This window comes from Taurulus bubalis, assembly GCF_910589615.1.
Source record: "Taurulus bubalis genome assembly, chromosome: 11".
Lineage (NCBI taxonomy): Eukaryota > Metazoa > Chordata > Actinopteri > Perciformes > Cottidae > Taurulus > Taurulus bubalis.
The window spans coordinates 27370353-27394807 of NC_136599.1; the positions used below are offsets into that span (position 1 = coordinate 27370353).

Consider the following 24455-nt stretch of genomic DNA (forward strand, 5'->3'; position numbering starts at 1 on the left):
ACACACACACACACACACACACAGACACACACACACACACACACACACACACACACACACACACACACACACACACACACACACACACACACACTCAGCCAAAAGTGTGTTCCTGTGTGGAAACAGTACCCCAAAATAACCACAGGAATGTGTGTGTCCTGGACCATGTGTTGTTAGAAGCAGCTCCGCTCACCTTGGACCCTTCATGGGAAGCAGCTTTATATATTCACCGTCATATATTGATCAAATAGAGCCTGCAGAGCGGGCCACCAGCAGCCAGGCTCTTATGTAACCCTGTGCTGATCACCTCACCATATGTCCACTGTTCCCACCACGCAGAGGCAGGGACTGGGAAGAGAGTTGGAACATGGAAACTATTCAATAGGCCCAGTGTGTATGAGACGGCCATATAGAAGCCAGGCGAACTCCCCGCAGAGCAATCCATCACCAGAGTAGAGGCCTAGTGCGAAAAGTCACAGTTAACTTGTTTTCTTTTTATGGAGAGTAAGAGGAGTGTCTCTGCATGTGACATCACACGAAACTTGAAACCGTCATTTTTAGCAGCCCTCCTACTCCCTGCCTGCTCCCACATTTGCTCCCCTCTCTCTAACCTCTCCCCGAGACACTCTTCTCTGTGGGGCTCCATAAACAGGTCAGTGTGACTATCCTCTCAGCCCAAACTACACCTCTCATCCCAGGATTCACCACACAAGCTCCCCCTCTGCTTCAGAGTCCCCCGGTCTGCTTCTGGAGGAACCGGTAAGTCCCTCACTCCATTCTTAGGTGGAGCTTCTCTGCTGCCACGTGGGTTGGCTGCTTGAGGCGGATCTGCTCAGGAACAGTGAGGACCCGAAGCAGAGGGGCAGAGCTCCGTTAAGCAGTGCTCAGAGGCTTTGCTTGTAAAAGTAGTTGTATACTCTGGTTCAACAGCTGTGCTCCAGATGAGGAACAATTCCAGTGAGATCATGGTAACCCTACTGAAAGAAATGAGCTTGAGAATGATTAAGAATGTTCTAATCTATTAACAATTTCAGTTTTAAGTAATATTCTCCAAATGAATTATTAATGTACCTCTGGTAACGAAGTCAGAGAGGGACTGCAGTATTAGCATACTTTGCGTTTCATGCCATTTAATGTTCTGACATTTTTGTTCAAGACTTTTAGTTATAAATGGTAAATGCCAGTTTCCATGAATAAATCCTTTTCAGATATTTGAAGAGTAAGATTTAAGTGAAGAAAACAAATGTGTATGTAAACTACACATAAATGTAAAAAAACAAAAACAAAACAGTACAACTCAGGAGAAACACCCGAACATGAGCCTCAGCTGATGCTTGATGTCATACTGTAGAACTCCAATAGAGCACATGTTTTAAATGGACACATGAAAAAGGTGACAGTATTATATAAGATACAGATCTACACAGCCCATGCTTGGAAAACAGGGCCGGGCTTAACTCTGGCACACACTGTACACTTTCTGGTCCCTCTCAGCTCGCTGTGAGGCAGACTCTATACGTCCCGTGAAACTATGTCTGTGCTGTGTTGATGAAGGCTTCATTCTGTTTCTGCATTGTTCCAAAGATTCCCAAAAATTGTCTTACATTTTTTTTATTTTATCAGAAAAGTGTGTTGAACAGAGAGAACCAAACATGTTCCTTAAAGGACTTCAGCATTTGAGGAAACACAAGCATTTACTTTCTCTCCAGATCTGTGATGTCCAGATGGATATCACACTCACGAACACAAATGACATTAAAACAATACATTTCTGGTTGTGTGCAGATTACACAAAGCTTTAAGCCAATGTATGAGTCATTTTTACTTTGGACAGAGCCAGGCTATGAAGTCCATTCTGAACATCTGACCCTCAAAAAGAAAGCAAGGGTACTTTAAAAATGTAAAACTATTTGTTTATGCTTACTCAACCTTTAGAATCTATTCAGCTCAGTGTAATCATGTTAGCTTGAATGTTGCGTGTGTTATAGCAGCTGGTTTCATGCTGGCTACATTGGGCTAAACCCTCGTGTGGACGGTGTTTAAGTTGTAAAGTTAGAATCCTACAAGGTTTGGCCTGTTTCTTTGTGGCATGAGTACGGTTGAACATTTAGTTCCCAATGACCCACTGAAAGCACATGCAACACCACCAAGTCTAAAACATAATTTTTTTTTGTTTACAACTGTAACTCTTTAATGTGATTGGTGCACAAGGTGGGTGTACCTGCATCACAATGAGGTGGATAGAATCAGGTCACTTATCTGCTTTACTGTTTACAAATTACCTTTAAGATGGGATGTTTCCCTACTATTAAACTGATTGACATCTTATAAAAAGCAGGTTTAAACAACTTTTTGATCATGTGTGAAATTTGCTGAGCTACAAAAATGCATCATTCATCCAAGTTCATGATGTTGTGATGTGGTCGCAGTTCAAAAGCAGTTCGATCAGTGTCTTTTCAACATGCTGGAACACATAGTGCAAAGTTTGAGATTACTGCTATTTTACAGTGTCAAATGTAAATCTTGAAAGTGATGCTTTTGAGCACACAAACCTCATTCCAGAGTGAAGGTATCTAGAGGAAGGTGTGTTCTGATTGCCTTGCCACCTAAACTGTGAAACAACAGCATAATAAGTGCAAGCATATGTCTTTGATATCTTTCTGTGAAACATGAATACAAACATAGTAATGCCAATAAAGTGCATGAAAATGTGTAGTGACAGAATTTACAAATAGAGTCCATATGTGACGACTACTGAACAAAATGTCAACGTCTGAGGAACCACCTCTGCAGTGTTTGAACAGGGAGGTCATTCTCAGCTGTTATCAGTGTGTCTGTCGTTCATTAGGCCGACAGGGACCAGATATCACAACTGGAACGTTCAGACTTGGCTTCACCCAGGACACTTATCTTTAGAGACACGTTGCTTTTCACTGGGTAAAGGAAATATTGTAGATTATTGTTATAGATTAATTTATAATGTTGACTTTATGTTTATATGACTTTTGTAAAATAATTGCAAAATCTATCACTGAATAGAAACCGCATTTTTATAATGCAGTTTCCAGAAGTAGATTCCATACCAACTTTAGATTGAATAAAATCTTGTCAAACGCCAGGGCCGGATTCATCCACATGGTGGATACACCACTGACACCACTAAAAGATTCAGGAACAGGAAACAGCAGCTGCCGGCCAAAACCCACATACATCAATCCATTACGATGGCATTCAGAGACTAGCTGGTGAAAATAGTGGAGCATTTAGCAGCTAGAGACAGATATTTCCTCAGGAATTGGTGGAGACCAAAATCAGAGCTAAACTAGAGAGATTATTGGATTTACATTCATCAGGTGACACAAACACAAATCCTAATGAATCATGGTGTAGCTTCATAATTGCCTTATGATGGCATTGAGACTATAAACATCATCAGCACTACCTACAGCTTTGTATGTAAGGGGGCACAACAACAATGCTTAAAAAAACAAACTAATAATAGTTCTACATTTGCTGGTCGAACAATAGACTGGTTTGGACCCCGAAGGAGAAGTGGATAACTTGCCCCGTACTCCGCCAACTTTAACCTGCAGAAGGAAGATTCACGGAACTCGCGGATTCTTCAGAGGAAGAGAGGTATAACGGCTACGCCCTGCGCTCCTATTCAAGTCGACAAGTTCTGCTGCCATACGGAAGATTTAAAAATAAAGAAATAAAGATAGAAATTCAAAGAAACACTCTGCCTGGGCCACCCCTCTTCAACAGGTTTCTAAAAAGCCTCGATCGCCAAGCTCTCCAAAAAGAGAAAAGTGGACAGCGAGACCAGAACCTTTAACGAAGAATATCTATTCTGTTTTATGTAACTCTTCACAAAGACAGTTTAAAACCAGTATGTCTCAAATGTATAGAGACCCGGGCAAATCCCAGTCTGGGTAGGCCAGGATGGGTGGAGTCTTTAGCATGTCAACAAGGCGCAACACCACAACACTGTGTTCTGGTCTCCACTGGACAGGTACTTTAAATGAAAGCTGACCACTATTTGTGGCCCTTGCCATGTCCTTGTTGGATTTAGCTGGGTTGGTTCTCTGGCTAGACTCTCTAGGAGTCTCTATTAGCTGAAACAGTGGCCTGGCTATCCTAGAAAAGTCCTGTATGAAGGTTCTATAATAACCGAGACACCCTAAGGGAGCTCTGACCTCTCCCACATTCGTTGGCTCGCTATCCTTTTGGTGCTGAATGGCCTTGAGGTCTTAAGGGTATATCTGGAGGCCTTCCCTGGTCATTAAGAAACCTGACCTGACTTTTTGGTGGCTAAGAACCCTCCTCTGGTCGTCAAAATGGTCATAAAAGGTCTTGGCAAAGCAGAGCATGTCATCGAAATATGGAGAGCCAAATGGAAGACAAATCCACTCATACAGCCCCTAACGCGTGCTGAAGGTAGTCAGGTGTCTGGAGCTCTCATCGACAGATGATGTTGGATGCATGGAAGGGGGTGGTGGTCAAGGACAGTTTTGTGGTTCAAGCCTCGAAATTCAACACACAGACTGGAGACGAGTAGGGTGACATGGATTTTCTCATCCAACCACAGCTGAACCACAGGTTCTGGACATATTCCCTGACTCTACATCTCACCTCACAAATCTGCCCTGCAGGACTAGTTGCTTCTCTCTTTCCTGTCCTCACACTGCACTCGGTCTCAGGAGCAGTTTCATCGGGGGTCAAAATCTGGAGAGTAGAAACAAGGGCTTTACTGACACTTAAAGCTTATTTAGCTCTCCTCTCTGTTCTTTGTTAGTTTTGATTATCTCACCTATGACATTACTGCCTAAAAGAGGAGAGTTCAGACAATTCTGGCTGATTAATACTGGCACTTGTATGGCGACATGGCCATAATTATCACAACAGACCTGATGTTCAAAATCTGGCCATCCATCAAAGGGAACATCTGTACCATTAGCTGCCGAAATCTCCACAGGCCGGTCGAAAAGGAGGGATTGGAGTTGCTGAATTGGAGTGCTTTTTCCATCCATGCTCTCCCTACCATAGAGATCCCCTGAGTCAAGCAACACTCCGTTGATAGCACAAAGACCATACATCGCGTTGTAGGAGTTGTACTGCTTTCCTGGTGTCGCCCAGCTTTAACCCTCTGGGCCAGATGTTTGGTCAGTGAGGAATCATGTGCAGTCAGTTCTTTAGTACCAGCACGATTAGCCTGTAACTCAGTGTCAATTGAGTGACTACTGTCAAGCTGAACTGTGTCACTGGTCGGGATTTAGCTACTGTGTCAGCCAAGGCGTCTTAGCTTTCTGCCTCCTCACTTAGTGATTTGATCTAAGAGAAAGTCGTCACTAACCTGCAGGTCTGTACGGAGGGCTTTGAGGTCATGTCGAACCTGGTTGTTTTTCTCATTTAACCCTTGGTAAAGCATGTGAAGAAAAGTACCTTGAACTTGCCTTTTGTCATAGCTACACTCTGCACCAGGCTGTTATGACTCAAATAACTTTAATCTCATGATTTCTTTTACAAAAACAGCTATGGGCTCTCTTTGGCTTGCTGTTTAGCATTATTTAACTCTTTAAAGTTCTATGCTATTGCTCACTTCTGATGTAGTCAACGATCAGCTCTATACTATTGTAAGATCCTAACGAGCTGATCGATCAGGTCCTACAGTTCTGGTTCACTCAGGTTATCAATGTTATAGTTGCACCGCCGTCATCAATTGAACTCGCAACTCTCAAGAGTTAATTTGCACTCAAATTGGACAATCTCTTCTGGATCTGGAAGACCGACATCCACCGCGGGGGGAGAGTGGCCATTATAACATTACACTGGAGGACTCCCTTCTCGGGATGACGCACTGGATTGCAGCCTTCTCGGAAGCTTTGGACACAGCGACACTAGATCATCCCGGACAAGCCCCCAATTGCTACCGGCACCAGACCATGGGGAGATCTGGACTGGTAGCAAAGGTTACTCAGGCTCGGACACACTGTGTAGCCAATAGATATAAGTTTGAATTGATAGAGAGAGGACCAACTTCATTGCCATGCGAAGGCCAGAACTGAGCCTGTAGCTACGCTCTCCATAATGGATCCATACCAGTACAAAGCCTCATCTACTGACGTCATAGTATATTACCTTGATATAAACTCTGTGAAAAGTGTTAGAATAGTTAAATTATTGACAAAAAATAAGGTGGGTGTCGGTTTTAATACAAACTGAACATGTAGCATTTCCAACTTCATTTATAGTCTGGCTATTGGTCCCTGATCTCAGGGATTATTATTAATATATGATAATAATCTTATTGATGTTTATACTTTTGTGCAAGGTGCCACCTGCCCATCTGGTCAATTGACTCATTGAGCAATCGTTTCAGCTCTAATTATATTTTCCTTAACATTTTGGGTCATTTTTAACTTTTGTTATATTATTCTATATCCAGATCTACAGGATAGATGGTGTAATATATTCTACAGATTGTAAAGACCATTTCTTTGATTTCAGGTTACATGAATAAAGTTGTCTTGACTTGAAATGGAAGCGTCAGCATACATTATAGTCAATAACTCATTGGGTGTCCAATGCTAGGTCTAGGTCTGGTTATACAAACACTAATATTATTTTTTCACTGTGGACCAAAACCAAAGTGGCTAAAAATACACAGTAGCAGTCCCCACCCAGTAATGTATCACAAGGTTTTCAACTGTAGTGGCTATACACGCACTAAATGTATTTTAGTTCCAGCTAAAGCAGTCGTTGAGCAGTTTACATGTTGATGAGGTCAGTGTTCTGCAGTCAATATTACACGATAAATGTGCAAACATTCTGCATGAGCTGCTTAATAAGACGCTTGCGTTTTGTTTCTTCTTTTGCAGATTTCCTCTTTCAATCCCCTTTCCTTCTTTAAAAACATGCCATCTATCTGACGGACTCAGTCCACCTCTATGTTCGTGTCATAAGTATGGAGCTGCAGAAGCTAACGAATGGAAATCACCATGACGCTGCTGGGCCTGTGGAGGGAGGGTATGCTTACTGACTCGCTGTAAATTCTTGCTCACTCAACTATGTTCATCATCTCAAGTTGTTTTTTGGTTTGTGATGGATATTATAGAATTGCTCCAGAGGAAGAAAAGTTCCTGCAGCAGGGTGATGGATCAAAGACGCCTCAGTTCACAGACGTGAGTATGAGACCGAGGCAGAGGCCGTGTTACAGCGCCATGTCTACTGCCGCTTCGTGTCTATGTTTGTGTTTCTTACCTGGAACGCATCCCTACCTTCAGAAAACATAACATGTGAAAGGCTCTCGCTAGAGCCAGTGTCCGTTCTGGGCTGCTGTAGATATAAATGGCTCTTTCCAAGCTAAGATAACGATTCTTAGTTTCACGTGATTATACTCTAATTAAAACATAGTTATGACTATTATACTCCATTTCTGCCAATTAATCAACCTAAATGTTACACAATGTTCCTTTAAGGGTAGTTATCTTTTTCAATGAATTCAACTTTATTCAACCTCGCTCATATTGCATGTGTTGTGTCATCAACATGTCAATTAGTACATTTTGTAGTATTCTATGATCACCATCTTTACCTAATATTGTGTGTTTAATTGTTAACATTGTGTGTTAAGTGTTTTTTTGTTTTTTTTACCATTCACATATTGCAGCAATAACTAACCTAAACTGTTGTTTACATAGTAATAATACAAATAATACAGACAGCACTGATTATTCCCCAAAATAGAACAATAATATACAAGATGTCGAAGAATGTTGTAGAGCAGAGATTTTTTAATTATAAAATTTCCCTTTGTAAGATTTAAATTTAAAAATAAAATCGTACAATTTAATAAATAGATGCACTTCCGGTCCGGTCGCCAGACTGTCTTTTACTACACACTAGCTAGCCTAGCTTGTGCACCTAACGTCATTTCATTCATTCAGCAACATCCATGAAAATATGTTAAACTGGCTGAAATCGGGGAAGCTGTCAGGTGGGACATCTGAAGCTATCAGTAATAAAAGAGGAGAGGGACAGAGAGAGAGGGAGGAACCGGAGGCGAGAGAAACGGAGAGGTGCGTTGGGGAGAGACCGGGAGAAGAAACCGACCGGGAGTCGGAGAAAGAGGAGACGAGAGTGAGCATCAGACTGGGAAAAAAAAAAGGAAATATGATGACAATTATCTGGGTCTGGGCTTCACTTGGATTGGCAATGCAGATTGCCCGAAGCCACAGTGCGTGTTGTGCAGTGAGTTTCTGGCTAACTGCTGTCTGAAGACTCTTATTTGCGCCGCCACCTGAACACCAAGCATGCCAGTGCAAGTCAGAAGCCCCTTACATTTTTTAGATCAAAATTGGAAGAGTTACAAAACAGTCAAAAACAATTGCAGTCTCATTCATGTGAGTCTCTCAAAGTGAGAGACTCACGTCTCTCACTTTCTCCCTCTCTATCTCTCTTGCTGCAGGCTGAGCCACCTGCGCTGCATGTGAAAATCTTCATATGGACTCCTCCTTTTTTATTTATATCTGTTTCTGAGCCTATGCATGTGCCACTCTTTGTTCTTTACGTGGCTTACTGTGTTTAAGTAAATACATGTGAAATGCAATCTGCCTCTGAGCCTGTGCGTGTGTCCTCGCCATCCTTATTGCTCTTTAAAACTGAAATGTATACAGCGGACTAAATCTTGTAACGAACGCCACGCGCGAGCAAACAGTTCTCGCATTGGCCTGATTTTATGCGGCTATAAATAGGCTATGTTGCGTTTTTTTTTAAGGTGTGGGGGATTGGGGGTGCGTGAACCCGGTCGGAATGTAGAAAGGGGTGCGTGGCCTAAAAAGTTTGGGAACCGCTGTTGTAGAGGACATAGTAGCAGGATTTATGAGTTGGCACTACACACTATACATGAATTGTGTTGTCATGTCACAAATTGCCTCGTTATTGTTTCTTAGAAGTCTTGCATGTTTTCCAGTTTGAGGGTAAAACCTCCATTGGGATGTCCGTCTTCAACTTGAGCAATGCCATCATGGGCAGCGGCATTCTGGGTCTGTCGTACGCCATGTCCAACACCGGCATCGTCCTTTTCCTGTAAGTACCGCAAAAATACACACTTTGGGACAGAGAGTTCAACTGAACATGGTGTGCACACCCACACACGGTATGTACCTCAGTGGTTCCCTGAAAACGTCTGTCAGTAGACAACCAGACACAAAAGGTGACATGGTCAATATTACATAACTGTCGTGGACATAAACCGAGAGCTCATAAAACCTAAATGTATATGACACAATCTGAACTAATAAACTTCTTTCAATAACTGCTCTCTCAACCTATCGGTCACTTCACTAACAAAGACCACGCTAATAGCGATGTGGGTTACAAATGGTTTATTGCGAGATAGAAGAAGAGGGTTGGATTTAAGAAGCAGAAAGGGGTTGAGGGATGAAGGGATGAAGGATGTAGGGGAGCAGGAACGAGAAGGGTGGAAAGAAGGTTGAAGGGGTGCAATGAGAGACCGCTGGCATCCGGCGGCTGGAGGGAACGACGGGGGCGGAGACTCGTGGGTGGGGGCCGTCTCTTCAGAAGCTCTGGTGGTGGTGTTTCTAAAAGACTACAAATATGATTGATAACTTTGAATCCTGCACGCCAGATCTCTCCCTCGTGGATCTGTCGATCTGTCTCTTCTCCGGCCTTGTGTTTCTGACCTGTCGACATGTGTCATCCCGTTTATTCCAGGAACTATTAAGAGCACTCTACTTTAGAGACTCTAAAAGAAAAGACTCTGAGATTAAAGACCGAGGACAAGGCCAAAAACATTTCAGTCACGTAATAAAATAGTCTTAAATAGAAATATCTTAGACCTAAGAATGTAAATTAAATTTAAATTAAAACGACTATAAATGTGCTTCACAATCTTCCCTGTGGCTTCTCAAACTCTCAGCTGCTGAATGGTGAATAAATGTGTTGAGCTAAATTTAATGTAAGCGTCAATCGGAGAATTGAATGAATCAGTTAATGATGCAAGTCATTGATTCTACCTGGTCACATGTAGTCCTTTTCATTTAGTTGTAGTTCATGTTATTCCTTGTATTTTTCTTCCTTTTCGTTATTCATTCATTCCTTTCATTTAGTTTATTTGATCATTTATTCATTTATTTTCTGTTTAGTAGTGAAGTAAATGTGTTATTAAAAAATAACTTGATCATTTGATTTGTGTGGATTTGAAATAATAGTCAACAGGAGAGATTTAAGAGACTTACCAGAGCAGCTTGAATATAAGGAGCTACAGTAATCCAGTCTAGAAGTAACAAATGAGTGAATCAACTTTCCTGAATCACTTTGAGACACGGTGTGCCTGATTTTTTAAATGTTACGTAGGTGAAAAAAGGCAGTCCTTGAGTTTAGTTTTACGTGGGAGTTAAAGGACAAGTCCTGATCAAAGATAACTCCGAAGCAAGGTCATCCAGGTTTTGATGAGACAGTTTAGCGACCTGGTTGGTTTCATCTGGCTTGATCGATAGATATAATTGAGTATCATCTGCATAACAAAGTTATGGAGTGTTTTCTGATAATATTGCCTAAAGGAAGTATACATAAGGTAAATAAAATTGTTCCAAGCACAGAACCTTGTGGAACTCCGTGACTTTGTTGGTCATCGAGGCCTCATCGTTTACAAATACAAACTGAGATCGATCTGATAAATACGACTTAAACCAGCTTTGTGCTGTACCTTTAATACCAATCGACTGGTCTAGTCTCTGTAATAGGATGTCATGGTCAATGGTGTCGAATGCAGCACTACGGTCTATCAGAAACTGCCTCACAGATATAAGGATCTGGATTCAAGCCAATTTCCTCAAACTCAACAGTGACAAATCAGAAATCCTCATCATCGGCCCCAAATCACTAAACAAATCGCATCACAACTTCTCCCTCTGCATCAATTGCACCACTGTTCCTGCCTCCACACACATCTGTAAACTTAGTGTCATCTTTGATCCAACCCTTTCCTTTGAATGTCAAGCACATCACAAGAACCGTCTTCTTTCATCTTAAAAACATCGCCCGTCACGCAGACGCCAGCCTTCTTGCCGATGTATTGTTATGAAGTTTAAAGTTATTGGAATGCTTATACAAGATTAGTTGTGGACAGACACATAATTGCATATTATCTCCTGGCAGAGATAACAAGCATGCGGCTGATTTCCAATGTTTGCTCCAGTTGAAATGGCACTATGTTGATGATTCAGGGCCGGTTCAGTCTTTGACTCGTAATGATGCAGCCTTCCAATTTGAGTGCAGAAAGAGAGAAACTAATGTATGAACTGTATTTGTGTTGGTTGGACTGCTGGAATGCCCTTTTCCCTTGGCTTCCTAAAAAAAGACATACCTCGAGTAAAAGCCCGACTGTAACATCAGTCTGCATCTTTTAGAATGTATTGCCAAGGCTTCAAAGAAGAATATGCTTTTTTTGTAAATTATAGCCCCAAAGCTGTGCAATACACAAAATACTGAAGTCAATCAACATGGAGGAATGAAATGAATGACTGTTTATGTTTTACAGGATCCTGCTGACATGTATCGCCTGTCTGTCCTGTTATTCCGTCCATCTGCTGCTACGCAGTGCTGGAGTTGTGGGTGAGGCTTCATAAATGTGGAAAATATTGTCAGAAATCTTAATTTTTTTGTCTCTTCACTTCCCCTCTCTTGCATCAGAGGCCAATTCTCCCTAGCAGTGCTGTACATAAGTCAGAATGTCCGCAGCCAGTCAGTTAACAGGGTTCCCCTGTTGCTCCCTTCAGGTATTCGTGCCTATGAGCAGCTTGGCCTGAGAGCTTTTGGTCATCCAGGGAAGATCATAGCAGCTGTCATTATCACGCTACATAACATTGGAGGTAAGACTCCTGTATATAGGTAGGTAACTGTCCTGTGAGTAGCTGGGGATCATATATCATAAGGGAAGTAGATGTAGTTTTATGGAGCATGTAAAGACATGTGGCCATGTACACTGATAAACACTCTTTCTTCAGGCTGTCTATGTTTTCCTCCCCTGCAGCCATGTCCAGCTACCTGTTCATAGTCAAGTCTGAGTTACCGCTGGTCATCCAAGCTTTTCTTGGCCAGACGTCCAGCTCTGGGTGAGTACAACTCAATTCTTTGAAATCAACAAATTAAATGACATTCAATATCAGCTTCATCTGCATGCGTCCATTCCAGAGATCGGTCCAAGAGAAAAGATGAAAGAGAAAAAACAACAATGTGTCCGTCTCTCTGTATGTTTTGACGACCATACTCACTCCCTCACACCTCACAAATATATAGTTTATAAAGTAAATTATGCATTTGTGGGGGACTATCTTTAGCAGCGGATCTCTCCACATTTGGTTGTATAATGATAAGTTCAGTCAGCCAACTCACATTTAATCATAGACTGTATATAAGAAGTATACGGAGTCAACGCTACATCACCCATTGGTTTGTGGACTATGGTTTGGAAGCCTTGAGTTTTGCCTTTTGGCTTTCACCATCTTTTTTTGCAACCAGAAGTGACAAAAGTACAACCAAACGCTGATTAAGAGATTTTTAGGCGACCAAAATGTTACAATAAACTTTCATCGAGTGAAAACACACAAAGAAAGGGTTAAAGATCTAAAAAACCCTCACTTCCTGCAGCAGGACGGTGTATGAAGGACTGAGTAGCATCTACATGCCCTTATGGTAGACTTGGCTCCTGTCACATGTATTTGGGGTGTACTCTGGAGCTATCATTCTGATATCTGTTAACTATTCTTCTTACCTGACTACAGACAAACATGTCTATTTCCCCAAACTTCCTTCCAAACAGCTCTGAAATAGATGTTTTTTCTTCAGCTTGCACTGTCCACTGTGCATTATATTGTCCTTCAGTGTTACAATATACAATATTACACTACCAGACTACCAGCCTCACTCTCATTGTTGACAGTTTGTGACTGCTCTGCTCAGTTTGAATGATTAGAACTGACCCGGGATCTGACTCTAGGGGACATTTTGCTGAACAGAAAGCTAATATGAACATTTTTACATGCTGATATACTTGCTTGTAGCTCACCTTGTTGGTATCTCAGAAACGTATCACAACATCACATGGCTGTACTTGACGTCCTGCCCCAGAGAGAAGTAAACACATTGTCATTTTACAAAGAACTGACCTCTAAATGCAGTTTGAGTCTTTTTCACATGTTTGTTTTTCTGTGTGTATGTGTGTGTGTGTGTGTGTGTGTGTGTGTGTCATCTTGTCTCCTGCCAGCGACTGGTTCATGAATGGAAACTACCTGATCATCATCGTCACTGTCTGCGTGATCCTCCCGCTGGCCTTGATGAAACATCTGGGTATGATCATACTCAATAACTCCTCTGTCCTCTGATGTAACCTGAACTTAATACATCCTTCACAACTGTGTCTTTGTATGAATGTGGGTTCTGTCTGTCGCTTTGTGACATGTTGCTGTGGCGTCTGGTGAACGAGACCCCGTGTACACGTGGGACCATACGAAAATCCATTATCCTAAAAGTTGTAATTCACGTTATTATCCCGATAACCGTCACAGTTTTTTTTTTGTAGTGAACATTATTTTAGTTACAAACAAATAAACAATCATAAATAAGGAAATCATAAATCATAGGGACCCCATTCATGAATTAACGCTACATAATATATCTATGCAAGTTTTCTTTCATACATGATCATTTCTGTATTTTTAGATCATGCTCAATTTTATACTTCTCTAGCATTGGCGCTGTCAAGATTATCACTGCACAATGATCGTGGCCAAAATCATTTAAAATCACACAGCACATACTTCAAATCTGTTTTTTTGTAACAGAGTGCCTATTCAATTCAATTCAATTTATTTAGTATAGCCCAAATTCACAAATTTGCCTCAGAGGGCCAAAAAAGGCCCTCAGAAAACCCTTTAACAGGGAGAAAAAGGGAAGAACCCTTCAGGAGAGCAACAGAGGAGGATCCTCTATCAGGATGGACAGAAGCAATATATGTCATGTGACCAGTGTGTGTATGTCTCGTGTGTGTGTCTGAGGTTGTCTTCTTGCGTCCTGCAGGGTATCTTGGTTATACCAGCGGCTTCTCTCTGTCCTGTATGGTCTTCTTCCTCTCTGCGGTGAGTCTATTACTTACTTTATGGCTGTTGTCACGGCACAGGTGGTTCTAGAGAAATGTTCCGGGACCACGGCATATACTGTGTGCTTGTTGCAACCATCGCCGTGACACTATACCATGTCTAACACTATATTTATCTTGTTATAGTTATACTTCAATTCAATTCAGAACATTTTATATAGCCCAAAATCACGAATTACAAATGATCCTCGGAGGGCTTTACAATCTGTACACATAACATCCACTAGGACATCCCAGGACCTCACATCGGACCAGGAACAACTCCCCAAATAAAGATAGAAAAAACCTTTCACAGGGAAAAAAGGAAGAACCCTTCAGGAGAGCAACAGAGGAGGATCCCTCTCAGGATGGACAGAAGAATAGATGTCATGTGACCAGAATGAACAACGTAACAGAGTTACAGCACATTACATGAATATGACAGAAATTATTATCTACAAGGAGTAGTAGGGGGGCAGAAGAATATGTTGGGGGAAAAAAGTTAAAACAAAATGATTAATTAATATATTATTATTAATTATTATTACTAAATTTAAGAACGTTTAAATGTGATTCTGTGTATTATAACAATATTCACAAGTAGCATTCTACCTGCTCAGCAGCCAACAGCAGACAGTTAACTGCTTTTAGTAGCTAAAGAAACTAATATTTCCCTCATGAGTTGGTCATCCGAATGAATTGTAATTGTGTGAGCTGAATGCATAAAAAGCCAATTGTTTGCTACAAAACAACAACTTCATGAAGGGAATAATATTTAAAACAGCTACTCAAATGCCTATATACCTGATGTCTCCTGAGGTCCTTATCCAGAAAATTCACAATCGATCATGCAAGTGATTCTGTTGGAATACATTGTGGTGTCAGCTGATTCTCCTGGTGGCTCCAGCTGATGGAGCGCTGCTGCAGTGGTGCCTTTAGGAAGGCAAACAGTAGCTGCTGGAGATAGACACAGAGACAATGCAGATAACTAAAGTAACTAAAGCAACATGTGTTTTGGGAAGATTCCAAATAGTACCAAAATAGATCTTGTTTCCTTCAGGAAGAGGTTTAACAAGCTTCAGGCTCTGGTGCTCCAGAACAGTGTCTGGTTTTGTTATGGAAGGAAGGAGAGGGAGCATTTGTTTTCCCTCCTCAAGCTCTCTTCCTCTGTTCCATCAGGTCATCTACAAGAAATTCAACATTGCTTGCCCTCTGGAGGTGTTTGGGAACTACTCTGTGAACACAGCCGTCTCAGAGGACACGTGCACTACCAAATTGTTCACCATCAACCAAGAGGTCAGAGATGAACTCCCTGAAGGCACACAAATTACCGTTTGCATTTAAAATGTTCATTTACGACGGTGTGCTCTGAACCAGGAACTCTTTCTGGGCGCATCATATTACTCATACACACCTAGTGAATTTACTCTGACTTGATTTGCAGACGGCGTACACCATCCCCATCCTGGCATTTGCTTTCGTATGTCATCCTGAAGTGCTTCCCATCTACACTGAACTGAGCAAGTAAGACGCACACATTGATGCATTCTACATTCTTCACAGACAGCACGCACTTCACAGCACTTTCTTGACTATAACATAAAGACAGAATGGAATTTTGGTGCGTACCCATGCTCGCTTTTATAGTTGCACTCAAATCCTTCAAATATTCCCCAAACTTGCCGCTAATGTAAATCACAGTTCACAGTTTAAGGATGATTGTGCTTTACTACAACTTGGGTCACTGGACATCACTTCAGTCGTATAATGAAAATATAATGAAATCTGGGGAAATGGCAACATTGCTAACAAGAAGTCAGATGGGTCCAGAAACACGAGCAGCAGTTCATCTAAACCAGTGAGAGCACCTCAAATGTCTAACTTGGGTGTTCTGTACCCTTTCTGCAGCAATAGCCCTGCTTCTCTCTCTTAAACGTGTGTACTGTATTGCTACAAACATCTGCCATCTTGTTCCCCAAAAGCCCAACAAAGAGAAGAATGCAGAATATTGGCAACGTGTCCATCCTGGGCATGTTCATCATGTACTCCTTCACCGCCACGTTTGGCTATCTGACCTTCTACGGTGAGAGAACGTCTGTAAGTCAGCTGTACGATAAAGCTCAGTCTAATGACAGTGAGGTCTCACAGGTTCTGTGTGTGTGTGTGTGTGTGTGTGTGTGTGTGTGTGTGTGTGTGTGTGTGTGTGTGTGTGTGTGTGTGTGTGTGTGTGTGCGCAGAGAACACTGAAGCAGAGCTCCTCCATACCTACAGTAAGGTGGACCCTCTGGACTCTCTGATCCTGTCTGTGCGTCTGGCCGTCCTGGTGGCCGTCACCCTGACTGTTCCCGTGGTCATGTTTCCTGTAAGCACACATCCAGCTGACTCTCTGACACCCATCTGAAAAGCCTGCGCCTTTTTGTTTTAAATTACATACAGAAGTAAAGTGTAATTCGCACTTCTCAAACATGTAAAGGCCAGACTCTAAGGGAGGCCATCATTTGGGGAATTCTATGGAAGCCCATTGCATTCAAACGTGCATTATCTTTACTAACCACCAGGGGGCGACTCCTCTGGTTGTATAGAAGTATATGCTTCATGTGTTAAAGCTGCATTCTCTCTCCTGACCACCAGGGGGTGACTCCTCTGGTTGTATAGAAATCTATATAAATGACTCTACTTCTCTCTTTATTTATTCCCTCAGTAAACATTGTAAACATGAGTTTATGTAATTTAGAGTCAAACAGACCATAAAGCAGGGGACGCTTTAGGGCGGGGCTACAAGGTGATTGACAGGTCCCTACCATACCAGAGTGTGCACGGTGTCTCTGTCACGCGTTTGACGCGGGGCGACTTCGCGCGAGTTGACATTTTCCAACTCTGGCGAAAAATTTGCGTTGAGAAGCTCCGCCCGTCATCACCGCCATCTTGCCGGTGCTGAATCCAACTGCTGTTGGTCCTGAAGTAGCGCTTGTAGCGGCTTCATTCAGACGCTGTTGTGGGACTATGGATAATATTATGAACCCAGACACCATGGAGTTTGATGTTCCAACGTATGTGGAAATTTCCACAACAAGTATAAAGCAGAACTAGTGGTTATTTCCATGGTAGATGGCGGAAACGGTAACTGTTTTTACAGAGATAAGCCACGGAGATAAGCGAAGGCGCGAGTAACATTCACAACGCTTTTGGTGTGAACGCAGCATTATTGTTAAGCGAGTAAACTGACGCGAGTAAACTGACGCGAGTAACGCGGCGCAAGTAACGCGGCGCAAGTAACGCGGCGCAAGTAACGCGGCGCGAATATTCGCAACGCTTTTGGTGTGAACACAGCATAATCCAAGATGGTGGCGGCCAAAACGCTAAACTCCAGCCTTCAAAACGGCATTCCACAAACCCATGGGTCACCATGACTACGTCCACTTCTTATATAGCCTATGTTTTTTACATGTTATAGTAGGAAAAGAACAGGTGTATTTAATAACATTAATGACAGCGGCATTCTACTTGGGCAGGTCCTGGTTTGTGCATGCTTGGTCACTGGGATAATTTACATATATATATATATATATATATATATATATATATATATATATATATATATATCCATCCATCCATCCATTATCAGCCGCTTATCCGGGGTCGGGTCGCGGTGGCAGCAGGTTCAGCAGGCCGACCCAGGCTTCCCTCTCACCCGCAACACTTTCCAGCTCATTCTGGGGGATCCCGAGGTGTTCCAAGGCCAGCCGGGAGATATAATCCCTCCAGCGTGTCCTCGGTCTTCCCCGGGGTCTCCTACCAGTTGGACGTGCCTGGAAAACCTCTAATGGGAGGCGTCCAGGAGGCATCCTGACTAGATGCCGAACCACCTCAGCTGACTCCTTTCGACACGAAGGAGCAGCGACTCGACTCCAAGCTCCCTCCTGATGTCCGAGCTCCTTACCCTATCTCTAAGGGTGAGCCCGGCCACCCTGCGGAGGAAGCTCATTTCAGCCGCTTGTATTCGAGATCTCGTTCTTTCGGTCACGACCCAGAGTTCGTGACCATAGGTGAGGGTTGGAACATAGACCGACCAGTAAATGGAGAGCTTCGCCTTCCGGCTCAGCTCCCTCTTCACCAGGACGGACCGGTACAGCGCCTGTTTTATTGCTGCAGCCGCACCGATCCGTCTGTCGATCTCCCGCTCCACCTTACCCTCACTCGTGAACAAGACCCCGAGATACTTGAACTCCTTCGCTTGGGGTAGGCAGTTTGTCCCCACCTGGAGGGAGCAATCCACCGGTTTCCGGCAGAGCACCATGGCCTCAGATTTGGAGGCGCTAACTCTCATCCCTGCCGCTTCACACTCGGCTGCAAAACGCCCCAGTGAATGCTGGAGGTCACAATCCGAGGAGGCAAACAGGACCACATCATCCGCGAACAGCAGAGAGGCGATCCCGAGACTCCCGAACCGGATCCTCTCCGCCCCCTGGCTGCGCCTAGATATCCTGTCCATGAAAGTCACGAACAGGACCGGTGATAAAGGGCAGCCCTGGCGGAGGCCAACACCCACCGGGAACGTGTCTGACTTACTACCGAGGATACGAACACAGCTCCTACTGCAGGCGTACAAAGACCGGATAGCCCGTGCCAACGGGTCCGGCACCCCATACTCCCGCAGCACCCCCCACAAAAACCCCCGAGGGACCCGGTCGAAAGCCTTCTCCAAGTCCACAAAGCACATGTAGACTGGTTGGGCAAACTCCCAGGACCCCTCCAGTAGTCTTGCAAGGGTAAAGAGCTGGTCCACTGTTCCACGACCGGGACAGAATCCGCACTGCTCGTCTTGAATCTGAGGTTCGACAAGCGGTCGGAGCCTCCCTTCCAGCACCCTGGCATAAGCTTTTCCCGGGAGGCTGAGCAGTGTGATGCCACGATAGTTTGAGCACACTCTCCGGTCCCCCTTCTTGTAGATGGGAACCACCACCCCGGTCTGCCAGTCCATGGGCACTGTTCCCGACCCCCATGCGACACTGAAAAGGCGTGTCAACCAAGACAGCCCAACAATGTCCAGCGCTTTCAGCATCTCAGGGCGGATCTCATCCACCCCTGGCGCCTATATATATATATATATATATATATATATATATATATATATATATATATATATATATATATATATATAGTTTACACTTATATATATAACTGAGACATCGTTAATATTCATTTCCACTGTGCTTTTAAGATGAGGTCTGTTGCTCGAAAATAGGGCATGCATTAAAGAAATATAAAATCATTTGCACTGAAATATAAGATTTAAAAAATCTTTTAAAATCTTTTGTTGAGATTTGCCATGATGAGATAAGTCATAATTATGAGATTTGGAAGTCATAATTCCAACACCCATATTTATTTATTTGGTGAATGCTATGCACTGGATTCTACTGGTTGTATACCAGCAGCATGTCTAATAATCCTGATGAATCATCATCGTGATATGAGATATCCCCTGGCTGCTCTGTTATGTGACACTCTGCTTGGTGCGTTCCCTTCAGATCCGGCGGGCCCTCCTGCAGCTGCTGTTTCCAGGGAGGCCCTTCCACTGGCTCCGTCACATCGCCATCGCCGTGTGTCTGCTCTTCATCGTCAACCTGCTCGTCATCCTCGTTCCAAACATTCGAGACATCTTCGGCATCACTGGTGGGGTCTTAGACTTTGAGGTCTTACGAGAGCCTGATCAGAAAGGGGCATTTGTAAAAAGAGACATAGCTCTTGTGAAGTCACATCACATTTAAAAATAATGAGGTGACTTGTTTTTCACCCATTAATCCATAATGCGCATATATTTCTCTTTTGGCCATTATGGAGTTCCATATGAATTGAGAGCAAGTGTACAGCAGCAGTATGTGCAGTATAGAGAGTTTTATTGAGAGTTGTTATTGTTATATGTTCTATATCCAGAAGGTATTCAGTTATTGTATGGCTTCTTTGGTTTGTAAATAACCATCTGCTACAGAGTTAACTTTAAAGTGAGGATACATAACTTTTGCTGATAGGCATAAATAATTCAGTAACATCAGCCACACAGCAATAACTATCTCAAACCTGCAAACAGCAGACATTAGCCTCCACAAGCTACTGTTCAGAACTGATCAAGTAAGACTAAAGTCTTACTTGATCAGTTCTGACCAGCAGAGTGTGTTTTATTTAATGTAAGCAGAGAATTGTGTTATTTCTTTTTTCAAAAGGGATATAGTATCACTGTAAGTTAAAAGCCCAAAAGGCCAACCCAAGAACAGATCCTTCCACGGTGGGCCAAAGCACAGATTCACTGTGGCTCACTCATTACAGTCAACAGCTTTCTCTGAGATGAATTCTGTTTTACAAGGAAAGGATGTACTGTGCTCCTCTGTGTCTAGGGGCAACCACTGCTCCCAGTCTGATCTTCATCCTTCCTGGACTCTTCTACATTCGCATCATCCCCACTGACCAGGAGCCCATGAACTCAAGACCGAAGATTCAGGTAGGTGTATCCTGTCCCTGAGGGGGAGGCGGGACCAGCAACAGTTAAGACAAAGGTTCTGGTTCCTGCTGAATTAGAGATGGTCATACATGCTTTTATATCTTCTCGTATTTATTACTGTTATGCACTTTTCTCCTCGCTCAGTAAGTCTGCGATTAACCGTAATCCAGAATGCTGACGAGGACAAATAGACGTCTCACATGACCCCATACTCAGGTCTCTTATAGACTGTCTCACATGACCCCCATACTCAGGTCTCTTATAGACTGTCTCACATGACCCCATACTCAGGGCTCTTATAGACGTCTCACATGACCCCCATACTCAGGTCTCTTATAAGACGTCTCACATGACCCCATACTCAGGTCTCTTAAAGACTGTCTCACATGACCCCATACTCAGGTCTCTTATAGACTGTCTCACATGACCCCATACTCAGGTCTCTTATAGACTGTCTCACATGACCCCCATACTCAGGTCTCTTATAGACTGTCTCACATGACCCCATACTCAGGTCTCTTATAGACTGTCTCACATGACCCCATACTCAGGTCTCCTATAGACTGTCTCACATGACCCCCATATTCAGGTCTCCTATAGACTGTCTCACATGACCCCATACTCAGGTCTCTTATAGACTGTGTCACATGACCCCCATACTCAGGTCTCCTATAGACTGTCTCACATGACCCCATACTCAGGTCTCTTATAGACTGTCTTACATGACCCCCATACTCAGGTCTCTTATAGACTGTCTCACATGACCCCCATACTCAGGTCTCTTATAGACGTCTCACATGACCCCATACTCAGGTCTCTTTTAGACGTCTCACATGACCCCATACTCAGGTCTCTTATAGACGTCTCACATGACCCCCATACTCAGGTCTCTTATAGACTGTCTCACATGACCCCATACTCAGGTCTCTTATAGACGTCTCACATGACCCCATACTCAGGTCTCTTATAGACGTCTCACATGACCCCATACTCAGGTCTCTTATAGACTGTCTCACATGACCCCATACTCAGGTCTCCTATAGACTGTGTCACATGACCCCCATACTCAGGTCTCCTATAGACTGTCTCACATGACCCCATACTCAGGTCTCTTATAGACTGTCTCACATGACCCCCATACTCAGGTCTCTTATAGACTGTCTCACATGACCCCCATACTCAGGTCTCTTATATACGTCTCACATGACCCCATACTCAGGTCTCCTATAGACTGTGTCACATGACCCCCATACTCAGGTCTCCTATAGACTGTCTCACATGACCCCATACTCAGGTCTCTTATAGACTGTCTCACATGACCCCCATACTCAGGTCTCTTATAGACTGTCTCACATGACCCCCATACTCAGGTCTCTTATATACGTCTCACATGACCCCATACTCAGGTCTCCCATAGACTGTCTCACATGACCCCCATACTCAGGTCTCTTATAGACGGTCTCACATGACCCCATACTCAGGTCTCCTATAGACTGTCTCACATCACCCCCATACTCAGGTCTCTTATAGACGTCTCACATGACCCCATACTCAGGTCTCATATAGACGGTCTCACATCACGCCATACTCAGGTCTCCTATAGACTGTCTCACATGACCCCCATACTTAGGTCTCTTATATATGTCTCACATGACCCCATACTCAGGTCTCCTATAGACTGTCTCACATGATCCCCATACTCAGGTCTCTTATAGACTGTCTCACATGACCCCCATACTCAGGTATCCTATAGACTGTCTCACATGACCCCATACTCAGGTCTCCTATAGACTGTCTCACATGACCCCCATACTCAGGTCTCTTATAGACTGTCTCACATGACCCCCATACTCAGGTATCCTATAGACTGTCTCACATGACCCCATACTCAGGTCTCCTATAGACTGTCTCACATGACTCCCATACTCAGGTCTCTTATAGACTGTCTCACATGACCCCCATACTCAGGTCTCTTATAGACTGTCTCACATGACCCCCATACTCAGGTCTCATAAACGGTCTCACATGACCCCATACTCAGGTCTCTTATAGACTGTCTCACATGACCCCCATACTCAGGTCTCATAAACGGTCTCACATGACCCCCATACTCAGGTCTCATAAACGGTCTCACATCACCCCATACTCAGGTCTCTTATAGACGTCTCACATGACCCCATACTCACGTCTCCTATAGACTGTCTCACATGACCCACATACTCAGGTCTCTTATAGACTGTCTCACATGACCCCCATACTCAGGTCTCTTATAGACTGTCTCACATGACCCCATACTCAGGTCTCTTATAGACGTCTCACATGACCCCATAGACTGTCTCACATGACCCCATACTCAGGTCTCTTATAGACGTCTCACATGACCCCATAATCAGGTCTCTTATAGACATCTCACATGACCCCATACTCAGGTCTCTTATAGACGTCTCACATGACCCCCATACTCAGGTCTCTTATAGACGTCTCACATGACCCCATAGACTGTCTCACATGACCCCCATACTCAGGTCTCTTATAGACATCTCACATGACCCCATACTCAGGTCTCTTATAGACGTCTCACATCACCCCATACTCAGGTCTCTTATAGACGTCTCACATCACCCCATACTCAGGTCTCTTATAGATGATGTTTGCTTTTAATCTGTTTGTATGCTGTATTTCACTATGCCTTTTTAACTACGTCTCTTGTGTTAAAAGCTTCTTATAATATTCATATTGTGTTATTTTTGTTTTTCTACTCCTGTCCAGCACTTTGTGACTTCTGTCTGTAAAAAGTTTGATATGAATACATTTCACTTGCTTCCTTAAGGAAAAGAAAGAAAGAAAGTGGGCCCACTTGATGATTCTATGTTGACGAATCTTCTTTGGGTTTTCAGGCTGCGTGTTTCACAGCGCTGGGTTTCATATTCATGACCATGAGCATGACGTTCATCGGACTTGACTGGATGAGTGGAGAAAAGCGAAATCTCGGCAGCCACTAAAGTGCACCCCAAACCCCAGCAGCCCGATGCTGCATCCCTTCTCCGGGTTCTTTGGCTGGGAGGCAATACCCAACCTCCTGCCAGAAGGCTCAGGGCTTCTGTTGGACTGCTTTTATACTTTATAAGGACCAGCCAGTCCTCCAGATTGACGAGAGGAGCCTGTCTCCGCCTATGACCTACCTGCAGCTTGACATGCACAGCATCCGTCACAGGTGGGGTTCTGCTGTTCTACATGAAGAGCTGACAACAATGTTAATCATGGAAGCCCTTTAATCATTAAAAGCTATCTACCATAACAGAGGCTAAATGTGGTTTGGAATAACACAAATATTAAAAACATATTGAATTTCAAATGAGAACATTTATTTGGTATGTGCTTGAGGAAATTGCTATTCTAAAATAGATCGTGCTAGATAGATCAGATAGTGTTATCATTGTAGTCCAATTATTTCTGCTCATCTCAGTATGAGTATGAGGTTATTAAACAAATGCACTTCAATTGATGCATTGTGAACTGTGATTCTGCAGAGCAGTATTTGGAAAATTGGTAAAATTATTTTGGTTTCCATTAGCCAGAGTCAGACATGATGTGTATGCAACTGTGAACCAATTCATTTTGTGATGAATTTGTGAATTTATTCTGGATAGCATATGTGGATATTGTTTAATAAAAATTCCCAAAGGATTTATTGTCTCATACTGTATATAGCTCCAATATCAGTATATTGTATTATATTGTTTGAACTGTGTGATGGTTTTGAATATACATGGAAAAAAAATACATTTTGTTTCACAT

General features: G+C 43.2%; 1 protein-coding gene across 1 annotated transcript; it reads left to right on the forward strand.

Moving 5' to 3' along the window:
• Positions 1 to 640: 640 nt before the first annotated feature.
• On the forward strand, positions 641 to 24332 carry LOC306743079 (sodium-coupled neutral amino acid transporter 3-like). Its single transcript, XM_079225560.1, has 16 exons — positions 641 to 759; positions 6879 to 7026; positions 7115 to 7181; positions 8972 to 9087; positions 11564 to 11637; positions 11802 to 11894; positions 12056 to 12137; positions 13289 to 13371; positions 14101 to 14159; positions 15338 to 15454; positions 15603 to 15682; positions 16141 to 16241; positions 16396 to 16520; positions 19690 to 19834; positions 20554 to 20657; positions 23555 to 24332. The coding sequence occupies exons 2-16, from the start codon at positions 6965 to 6967 to the stop codon at positions 23657 to 23659; spliced, it is 1413 nt and encodes a 470-aa protein (XP_079081686.1). The 5' UTR covers positions 641 to 759; positions 6879 to 6964; the 3' UTR covers positions 23660 to 24332.
• Positions 24333 to 24455: the final 123 nt, after the last annotated feature.

Coding starts and splice junctions, on each gene's coding strand:
- LOC306743079 (XM_079225560.1), top strand. CDS start 6,965: ATGGAGCTGCAGAAGCTAACGAATGGAAATCACCATGACGCTGCTGGG. Junction 13,372..14,100: donor GGCCTTGATGAAACATCTGG/GTATGATCATAC, acceptor TGCGTCCTGCAG/GGTATCTTGGTTATACCAGC. Junction 15,683..16,140: donor ATCTACACTGAACTGAGCAA/GTAAGACGCACA, acceptor GTTCCCCAAAAG/CCCAACAAAGAGAAGAATGC.